General features: G+C 37.0%; 1 protein-coding gene across 4 annotated transcripts in view; it reads left to right on the forward strand.

Annotated features, from left to right (window-relative positions):
* Positions 1-5,997, forward strand: part of LOC122063074 — a 33,997-nt gene extending 28,000 nt beyond the window's left edge. For all 4 annotated transcript variants that reach the window (XM_042626729.1, XM_042626727.1, XM_042626730.1 and 1 more), the window contains exons 10-17: positions 257-477; positions 1,971-2,029; positions 2,108-2,293; positions 2,395-2,518; positions 2,588-2,646; positions 3,451-3,596; positions 4,303-4,470; positions 5,558-5,997. In XM_042626729.1, coding sequence (XP_042482663.1) covers positions 257-477; positions 1,971-2,029; positions 2,108-2,293; positions 2,395-2,518; positions 2,588-2,646; positions 3,451-3,596; positions 4,303-4,470; positions 5,558-5,860 — 1,266 coding nt within the window. In that variant the 3' untranslated portion in view covers positions 5,861-5,997. The remainder of the gene's footprint in view (positions 1-256; positions 478-1,970; positions 2,030-2,107; positions 2,294-2,394; positions 2,519-2,587; positions 2,647-3,450; positions 3,597-4,302; positions 4,471-5,557) is intronic.
* Positions 5,998-11,265: the final 5,268 nt, after the last annotated feature.

Below are 11,265 nucleotides of genomic sequence, written 5' to 3' on the forward strand. Positions count from 1 at the left end.
CCCCCCCCCCCAAAAAAAAAATGATTTTTTTTAGACAACTGCTAATTGTGAGGACTTAGGATAAGTCTTAGCTCGGTTGATGAGTTAAAAGGAAATGAATTACTTATAAAATTAATCTCTGAATTGCTAAATACTTATCAGCATGTTCCTTTTTTCTGTTGTTTTCTAATTGTTATTCTGTTTCTGACAACAAATTTGTGATTTATAGTATATACTTATGCTGCTCTTTTTTTATGCTGGTTTTCTCTTTGGGTAGAACCATTCTGTCAGAAGAGCTGATTTGGTGAGTCGGATTGTTGAGACAGTCTATCCCAAATGTGGCACTGATAAGAAAATTAGTAGCATATGGAGCTGGATCTTATATAAGCTGGGGATAGCTGAAGTTGCTCAAAAGTCTGAGGAATTTGATATGGAGCCATTAAGTTTTCCTTGGCATTTGATGGGATCAGGTAGTGACTTCTTAATTATTAACCGAAGGTAATTCGTCTACGTCCCATCGTAATTTTATCGTGTTTCTCTTTCTTTTTTAAAATTTTTTGTGTTTAAATATTGATTCTCTATTGAAAATAAATGGATGGAGCTCCATGGCAAATCCCCCAAAAGGGCTCCTCGTACGAAAAAATAGTAAGTACAGTCTATATAGTCGATAAGCAGTGAAAAATGGCTGACAAATTGATCTACATCCAATATGGGATCATGAATAGCCAAAAGTTTATGAGTCCTACAAATTTTCAAGTGTAGGGAAGGCATCAAATAATGGAATCAGAAGAGAAACAGCCAAGATTCATACAAATGCAATGCTTTACTGAGTGGGTTCTTTACATGTTAATAGTCTTTCCCTCACTCCTCAATTTATAAATAAGCTAGGGGGCAATATTTTTTAAGTTTGAAATCATGCTGCTATGTGACCCTTAATTGCTGGTGAAAGTAAAAAATAGTATTGAAGGACTGGTAGAACCTGGTTTAGAGGACCTTAGGCTTATGATGATCTTCACACCAGTTAAAGGAAGAACTCAGGATATGGAACTAGGAAATATTTGGTAATTTTGAGGAAAGAAGGGAAGGGTCAGGCAGGAACTAGTCCTTATTGACGAGATAGAGGAAGATAGATATTTGGATGGGAAGTAGATAAATGAAACATTTAAACTGATGTGTGGATATCTAGTTGCTAAAAATAAAAAATATGTTGGGAGAAAATTCCCATCACAAATGGGTAAATGTAGAGGGACAATACTAGATATATCCATTAATGTTATCAGCTGTTTATGAAGCCATGGTAGACTGTGATATGGTTTTAGCCTTTTGTGGCATATTTTTTTCCTGTCTCATTGTACATACATTTATATCTGTTAAGACCATATCCTTGAGTCTTTATATTTTGGGCCTTTCACACTTATTGTTTTCTGGTTTTCATTGTATATGGCCTTTTACACCTATTGTTTTCTGGGTTTTCATCGTATATGCATATTTTCCAACCTGCACAGTATTCTTGTTTCTGTAATGATTGGCTGATTGCATTATCTCTTTCTGACTTCTTTTTCCTAGATGCTATGGATCAATTTATGTGGAACATTGAAATAGTAGAAACTGAAATAGTTGGAGAATTTTGTGAGGAAAAAGTAACATCCTTTCCAATGTCCCAAATTTTTGCTAGTTGTCGTAGGATTTTCTTGTGTATGGCCAGGATAGAATGATATGCACGGTGATGAGAGTGCTGATCAAGCATATAATATCCCAAAAAATCAATTGGTGAAAATTAAAAATTAGCAGCACCTGTGTTATTTTTGCTTTATGGCCTGGATTTTAATGAAATCTTTTGATTGATAAAAGGAAATTCCACTCAAATAATAAGAGGGTTTAGTAAAATGCTACAAACTTGCTTGACCTAACTAATCTAGCATTTCAGATGTCTCCCGATTCTTCTGGTGCCATATCTCGATACATCCCTGATTGATTTCTTTAATTTGCAGCTTTGAAACTCTATGGCTTATGGATTTAACTTCTGGGAAGATCAAAGAGGTTGTCAAAGGTTTGGGTTTTCCTCAAATTTTTCTTGTACTCTTATTATATATTTTTATACAAAATTTAATCTTTTAATTTTCCGTAGGGTTTCCAAATATTTTGGAGATCTATGGGGAGATGATCATGGAGAGACGGTCGTCCTTGAAACAGATACTTCATAGTTGTTTGCAGCAGAAAATTGATCATAATTGTTCATTAGATGGACTTCAATATTGCAGCCTAATATCATCACTTGCTACTTTTCAGAATAGCATAGTCTTTTGTGACACAGGTAAATAAGTTTTTAATGGGTTCTTTACCTTTGCACACAGTATGTACTTCTTGTAGTTCATCAAGGTATTCGTTTCTGATAAGTTTCGCATGTTGATGAAGTTGGTCAGAGGGTTTTAAAACTTGACAGAGGATCTGGAATCATCTCAAACCTCCAATTTTCTGGCTTTGGTGTCCTTGGATTACCATATTGGTTGTCTTGCCCTTTGGAACATGTTTTTGTTCGGTGAGTATGCTGAAAGTGCAATTGAGTACATATCTGTTTGAGTTTTGTTCACACCTCCAATGTTAACAGGGCTGGTGCAAATGAAGGAGCCAAAGTTGATCATTTCCAGTGTTTCAGTGTGCTGCCGGGTAATTGACCATCTATGGCCTGACGTTTTCTGATTTCATATTCTTATCTGAATATTCTATTGTCGCTTTGGATTTTGTCGATCATTGTTTCACTGGTACTTCCTTGAGAGGGAAAATATAACTCCTTTAGTAATTGCTGTGTTTCAGTACTTGATATTTGACATGTGAAAAACTAGTCTTTTTGTTGAAAGCTGGAGAAAAATGATCAAAGTTTTGAAAATTTGGCCTCTCACCAATCCATTTTAGTACCCATTTTCAGATTTTTCCCAGCTTAATGATTGGTTTATTCTAATACACAAGGAACTGTGTAGCTGGTTCTGTTTTAACCCAGTTGAACCAGCTGTTCAGTTTTTAAAACCATGGATCAGACAAACTGGTCCCATGCTCGTTTTCACATGGTCCTTCTAAGTGGGCTCATACATGTCTTTTTCCTTCAAGTAAGAAGGAAACTCCAATGCTTTTTAGCTTCAAGTCAGATTGGTGTATGACCAAGAGATGGTTTTTTTTTTTTTTTTTTTTCCAAACAAGAAGGAAAGTGTAATTTTTTTTTTCTTCCATAGCAGATTGGTATATAACCAAGACCCATGCTACCCTATTTAACTGCCAACATAATTCCTCTACTTAAATGTTCTCATTTTATATTTTCGTGTTCATCTACATCTTTTGGTTTTCTATTGTAAAACTTGGCTCAGTGGAGATTACTCTAGAAAGACAAGTGCATACTTCTTTACTTGATGCCCCAGAACTATTTAATCAATCCCTGTTCCGGTTTCAATTATTGATGACTTTCCTGTTTATGAACAGGCAAGTGTGATATAGCTGTGAATGTAAATATCCCAGAGGATTCTATGCTCGCAGAACCATTGCAAGAAGGTTGTATCTGGCGACAAGCAAGAGGATCTGCTGCTGAAATCTCTGGCTCAGATAGTGTTGCGATTTCCTCAGAGAAGGTTTCCCCTTGCTGAGAAATTATTCTTTTTATTTTATCATTCATGTTCTATAGGTGAAGGATAAATATATTGATTAACAAAACAGCTACAATCTCATAATTACTCTCAGAAAATTTGCCATAGGATCAATTTAGTTTGACAGAGAATCCCTCCCAAATGTTTCTTAGCTGCCTGAATCTCATCTGCCTCAATAGTTATTCACTAGAACAGGATATTCAAGGTTTATATGGAGAAGGTTTCCCAAATAATATCAGAATAGTCTTAAAGTGCTTTTTTCTTATCCTTCAGAAAATTCTTAAAGAGTCTCGTAGAATTAGATATGAGGTTTGATCTCATCGGCAAGCCTCAATTGAAAAATGGCTGGAGTTAATACAACAACAACAACAACAACATCTAAAACCTAACCAATGAGGTTTGATTGCATCGGCAAGCTCATTTCTCTTTTTCACAACAGAAATGAGCTTCTGTTAAATTATAGAGGATCACATCTTAATGGCAGCCTAATCACACAGACCATATTGCAAGAAATTGATCATGTTGTGCTGCACAGGCTACCTTACTATAAAAAGTGGTTGTTAGTTGATTCCCATATTTGTCGGATGATCCAAGTATGGGATGTGTAACTTATCTTTTCTTTTCTACAGAAGTTGTATTGAACTTGTAAGGATAACTTAAGTCTGAAGAGCTTAGTTTTGGGTGTTTGCAGGTTGGTGTTGCTCAGCAGTGGTTTGATGAGTTGGATAACCTTGCTTTTTCAACTCCTGGTTCAGAATTAAGTGTCCATGACGAGAACAGAACTCAAGACACAAACTTTGAAGAAGCAACCACTGTGCACATTGATTCTACTGTCAACTTAAGTCCCGGTACTAGTGAGGTATAACTATACATGTGAATCCTTAGAGGTTGCAATGTCTTTGAAGTGGCCATGTAATTTCCGAAGAGGTTTCATGAATGATTCCTATTGCTTTCTGGTTTTACAGTCCAGATAAGAACCAGAAAGTGAAACAACTATGTCTTGGGAAATGATGTGTGAAAAATGACAATGGTTGTCTTGAGAAATGCTTTTCTGCACTTCTCTACTGGTTTTTTTTTCTTTTCCGGGGGACAGAGTCTCCATATGTGTTGAAGATCTTCATCTTCTCCAATGTCTCAGAGATTAATCCATAATCTTGGGACATAGTCATAAGAGGATAGTTTTTCTTAGCCTTTGCGATATTTTTCCATGTTAGAAACAGAATTATTTCCTAGTTAAAATAGAGAAACCTCTCTCTTCTTTCATCTATGGGTAACATGCAACTTCAATGAATTCTTCATGGACCATTTGGCTCAGAGTCGCAGGCATCCTGTTCATATTAATTGTTTGAGTCGGTGTCCTTATCTGCATTTTTTGTCCAGAACCACCCCCCCTTTTTGTCTTGAATCAAATGAGAAGATGCTGTCTCCTGCTTTACTAGTAGGTTTATGCTTGGGCCAGACATGTATGGTGTTCCTGCTGAAACCCCCTTGACCTCCCCATACCAATGATTCTTGCCTGAAATAATTGATGTCTGATGTTTGAAATCATGGAATGTGCTTAATACTGATCCCATATTTGTTATCTGAGTGAAAATCTAGAATCTAGAGAAGGATCACTGGTAAGTTTCTCCAGCACACATATATTTGAGGCATACTAGTTGTATGATACAGACAGAGCTTTGAAGATGAAACATTAATATATGTTTGTTCTTTTCATTCTATAAAGCTTTTTAGCTTCCATTGTCTTTTTTTGGTTAAAATGAGTTCCTATTCTCTATATCTTTATGAATAATATATTTACATTTCAAAAGTTGTTTTTATGTAAGAAATTTTATTGTATGGATTGGTTCGCCACAACTAGCTCAACACAATTAATGTGTCTGTTTAAGCTTGTAAAGTCATTATTTTGCAATCAAGCTGATCCTTCATTTTCAATTCTCTTATAGGTTATCATATATGCAGTGTTATATTTGAAATTAAACAGAACTTGGAATACTGATGAGGTCCCTCAAGAGAAGAAAGCAGCAAGGATAGTAGACATCTTAAACACTGATAAAAGTGGAAAACAGGAAAAAGAAACATGCACACAATTGTTGTTAGAAGCAAAAAGAGATCTTGGAGAAGTTGTGTTCATAAAGCCATTGCATCTGAGAATAAGGTTGGAATGTGGTGACAATCCAAGAACTGATACAACAAAAGAGACAGTGTTGACAGATTCCTCGATTGAGGTTAATGTATCTCTAAATTAACTGTCAATGCTACTATTTTAGCTATTGATTTTTTCATTTTAACAATGAAATTTTGGCGTAATTGAGAAAGTTACTGTGTAATTGCTATTGTCATATGTATATTACTTTTATAATCATTTTAATTATTCATTTCATCACTTTTTGTGGGTTTTCCCATCTGCTACCCATTGTGTAAGCATTTTTTTTTTAATAGCAACTGCATCGATTGATTCAATTCACTTTGACTACTTAGTACTTGTTTTGTGGAGAATGTATATTAGAGAGGAGTTCAACACAAGGTGGCCAACTGGTGGTGGTCAGAGTTGGAGAACCAAAATTGACATATTCAGTATAGTATATGGTTCAGATTGGCTGCATCAGTCCCCTTATGGGTGGCTCAAATCAAGTTGAAAAAGATCAAGGATTTGATATAGGTCAGCATCAAGATAAAGATCAAAGGAACATGATCTTTTTATCAACTTCACGCTGACCTGTATCATGATTCTTTACATATAGTTCCTACCATTGGCGTTGTACAGTGTCTCACATGTGACAGAAGTAGGTGAATTCAATGCTCTAGTTGAAAATTAAAAGCTTTCGAAATTGTTGTTCTTTTCGAGATGGAGGAGGAAAAGGGATAACTAAAGAAAAGATGAGGACTTTCAATCCCATTCCAAGAGACAACAAACTGGAGGGGTATTAATGTGACGGTAGATCAAGAAGGATTGGATGAAGAGAGTTGGAGAGGGCCCTCAAAAGCCGGGAAGTCATGCTGGGGAACATTGCCCTTTGAGCAAACCACACCCTTCTTACACTCATCTCTAAAAGGGATAATGCTTCTTTTGTGGAGGATTTCCGACCCATCAATCTAATATTTGATATTTTCCCTCCGCAGGCTCTCTGCTCTCTCTATTGCAGGGTTGCAAAGATAGGAATCCGTACCCAAATCAGTCCTGACCATTCTGATCTGGATGTCGGCAGGATTTGCCAGAATCGATATAAAAATGAAATCAGGGGAAGAGATGAGGCACCAGCTTCTACACAAAAATTAGATTAGTGCCCCTACAAGATTTACCTTGTTAAACTGTTCCAGCAATTTCTTGATGTTAAAGAAGCCAATGCAAAATATTTGTTTGTCCTGGTTTTCTATCTCAAACCAAAAGGCTCTGTCCGTCACACTACAAGGTTTCTTCCATATTTTCTTAGACATAAGATATGCATGCAGTGGTTGAGGATGCATAAGGTGAAGGGTGTCAATTTGGTACCAATATTGAATATTGATACTGTAATACCCGTATCAATTGACACCCTTAGGCCTATCGAATTACCAACTACACATACCCGAAAGATAAAAAATGGCAAAAGTATCGCAAAACTGTATTTGTATCAAACAAGACACCCTATTTATACCAAATAATATCGAGTAGGTATCAAAATTGAAATATAGGAATTTTCTCGATATGATACTTGATCAAACATTCGATTGAATAACACACAAGAAAAATAATAGAGAGACGAGGTTAATGAGGTTTGGTCTTTCCAGAGAAAGCCTACTCCTCGATTCAATTCCTCACTCAACTTACTTTTGTGAGGAGGACTCTTTATCCTTAAATAGAGAGTTACAAGACCAAAGAGATAAGGATCCAAAAAGATTGCTACAAGATACGGATCCAAGAGGATCATTACAAATATGGTTAGCACATAATAGTGTCTGATTTCTTGCTATTCCAACGGAATTCACATCTTTCTTTCCTTGAATATCTTCAACACTCCCCCTCCAAGCTGGACCGAAGACATCATTTGAGGTCAACTTGAATAGCATGTCACGAAACACCCCACTAGAGAGAGCTTTAGTGAACATATCTGCAAGTTGATTCTTGCTTGAAATGTATGGAGTCTCAAACACCTTTGCTTGAACCTTTTCCCGTACAAAGTGACAATCCACCTCTATGTATTTTGTGCGCTCATGAAATACCAGATTGGAGGCTATTTGAATGGCAGTTTGATTGTCACAAAATAGTTGCATAGGTTTATAGGAAGAGTCAAGTCCCAGTTCTTGACTTAACAACTGTAACCACACCAGTGTACTAGTAGCAGAGGCCATTGCTCTATACTCTGCTTCAGCACTTGAGCGCGCCACCACATTCTGTTTTCTTACTTTTCCAAGTAACAAGGTTCCCTTCTACAAAGGTATAAAAACCAGTAGTTGATCTTCTGTCTACAGGGCATCCAGCCCAATCCGCATCTGCATATCCACTAATTTCAGCATGACCATTGCATTTCATCAATACTCCTCTCCTGCACATGACTTTAAATATTGTAATATTCTGTCAATAAGATCCATATGACCCTCAGTTGGAGAATGCATAAACTGACTTACATAGCTAACAACATATGTAATATCTGGCCTGGTGATAGTCAGGTAGATTAATCTCCCTACGAGTCTTTGAAACTGACCAATATTAGATAAAGGAGTTTTCTTGGTGTCAAACTTACTACCATAATCCATGGGTGAATCGACAGGCTTGGAGCCGAGTTTCCCAGTTTCCTTTAAAAGATTTAAGGCATATTTCCTTTGAGACATAAAATAACCCTTTGTTTGATCTGGCAATCTCAATACCAAGAAAGTATCTAAATCTTCCCAAATCTTTGATGTCAAACTTGTCATTCAAGTATTTTTTGAGATTAACAATTTCTTGAGAATTGTTGCCAGTGATGACAATGTCATCCACATAGACAAGGACCACCAATGTTCCTTTGTCATTTCTTTTAACAAATAAAGAAGAATCAAATTCAGCCTTTTTGAACCCATTACTCATAAGGGCTGAGCTTAACTTCCCATACCAGGCACGCGGGGATTGCTTGAGACCATAGATAGCTTTGTTAAGTTTACATGCCAATCCTTCTTGATTCTCAAGATTATGACCACGAGGGATGTCCATGTAAACTTCTTCCTCCTGGTCCCCTTGCAAGAACACATTTTTTATGTCCATTTGAAATAGTTGCCAATCATAATAAATTGCAACAGACAACATCATGCACACGGTGTTCATTTTTGCAACAGGGGCGAAAGTTTCAGTGTTATCAATACCGTAGGTCTAGGTATATCCTTTTGCGACTAACCTTGCCTTATATCTCTCCACTGACCCATCACCTTTATGTTTGATTTTATATATCCATCGGCACCCTACAGGGTGCTTTCCTTTAGGAAGATGGACAATGGACCAGGTATGATTTTTATCAAGAGCCTTCAGTTCCTCATTCATGGCTGTGACCCAAATAGGAGAGGTTCTAGCCTTTTCAAAGTTGCTAGGTTCTTTATGGGCATCTAATTTAGTTAGAAATGCTCTAAATTTAGGTGATATATTATCATAGCAAATAGACTTGTGTATTGGGTAATTTGAGGAATGATAATTAGAGTAATCTTTTACTCTGACAAAAGATTTAGTTACCCAACTAGATTTTCGAACTGTGACCACTGGAGCTGGACTAGTATGATCTGTATTCATTCTTGATGCCCCATCATCATGAATGGGCTGATCAACAACATATGGAGTTGGAGTAGTATGATCTGTATTCATTCTTGGTACCCCATCATCATGAATGGGCTGATCAACAACATATTATGTAGTTTCCATGGCGCCTTGCTCCGTGGGCTCATCAGTCTCATCAATGGGTACAGGTACAAAGGAGCAAATTCCATATCAAATTGATTGTAATCATAGTTATCATTCTCTCCCTGAATTTGATCCCTGACAGAAAAAAACATAGTAAGTTCATCAAATTAGACATCACGAGAGATCAACACTTTTCTTGTGGAGGGATCAAGGCACTTATAACCCTTTTTGAGGGATGAATAACCCACAAAAATACATTTCCTACCCTGGTGATCCAATTTTCCTCCATCTTGTGCATGCACATAGCACGCACACCCAAAAACCCGAAGGTGAGAAACATTAATGAGACGCCCAAGGAGGATTTCCATAGGAGTTTTAAAATTGAGTAACCTGCTCGGAAGTCTATTTATTAAATAACAATTGGTCAGAACCGCATAGGACCAATAATTTTTCGGAGCCTTGTTATGAAATAATAAGGCACGACAGACCTCAAATAAGTGGTGATTTTTTCTTTCCGCAATGCCATTTTGTTGTAGGGTTCCAACACATGAGGTCTGGTGGATAATACCCCTTTCTGTAAGGAAGGTCTCAAACAGGCCATTGGTATACTCAGTACCATTATCAGTGCGTAGCACTTGAATTTGGGTACCATATTGGGTGAGTACCATCTAATAAAAAGTCTTGAATGTACTAAAAACTTCACTTTTAGAAGTAAGCAAATATACCCATGTTGAACGAGATTTATCCTCAATGAATGTAATAAAATATTTAAACCCATAACAAGAATCCACAGTACCTTGCCCCACACGTCCGAATGCACAAATCCAAACAACTAATTAGAGGTAGTAGAACTATGAGTAAAGAGCAGCCTATGCTGCTTAGAGTAATGAAAAATATCACAATCATTAGAATCAAGAGACAAAGCGGGATTCAAGGAATGTAAAACACGATTAGATGGATGACCCAATCTCCAGTGCCAAAGTGTAGCCTTAGTTTCTATATTTTGCTTCGCCAAGTGTCCCATTCTTGCAAAGTCCAGTATATATAATCCATTTTGCAGCGACCTTCGCCAATCTGCTTCTTTGTTGCACTGTCTTGAAATATCACCTTATGGGAACAAAAAATTACATCACAGTGTAAATCCGAAGTTAGCTTACTCACAGATGACTAGTTGGAAGATTGATCAGGTATAAACAACCCATCTGATGATTTAGAAAATAAAGTAATCTTACCCAATCCCTGAACCGGAACTTGGGTTCCATTTGCCACGGTAATGGGAGAGTGGTCATGACTGTTAGAAATAATAGATAATGCATGAGAAGTGCAACATATATTATGGGTGGCTCCTGAATCTACTATAAAAAAAAATCCTTAGATAATGTAGTGAGGGCAAAGTTGTTACCAGATTGCGAGACCAGAGAAGTAGAACCAGAATTTTGATATGTCAATCCCATGTTTGTTTTCAAAAAATTTTGGAAGTGCTGATTGAACTGCTCAAGCATTTCTGGTGTCACACTTTGAGTGGCGGTATTTGCTTCATTACCGCCCTTAGGTTCAGAATTTTTTTCTTTGCTAGGACGGAGATGTGGATTAAGGGCCCAACATCGGTCTTTGGTGTGCCCATCACGAGAGCAGTAATCACAATGATAACGAGTGGCCCCCTTTTTTCCATTCCCACGTCCTCTTTTTTTTCCTTAAGAAAACCTGAGATGTGCAGAATTTTCTGAACTCTCAGTTTCAGATTTGGTACTTTGATTCATCACACGACGCGGTGTCTCTTCACGTTGAATAATGGAACATACTGAGGCA

This window comes from Macadamia integrifolia, unplaced genomic scaffold (assembly GCF_013358625.1).
Source record: "Macadamia integrifolia cultivar HAES 741 unplaced genomic scaffold, SCU_Mint_v3 scaffold1188, whole genome shotgun sequence".
Lineage (NCBI taxonomy): Eukaryota > Viridiplantae > Streptophyta > Magnoliopsida > Proteales > Proteaceae > Macadamia > Macadamia integrifolia.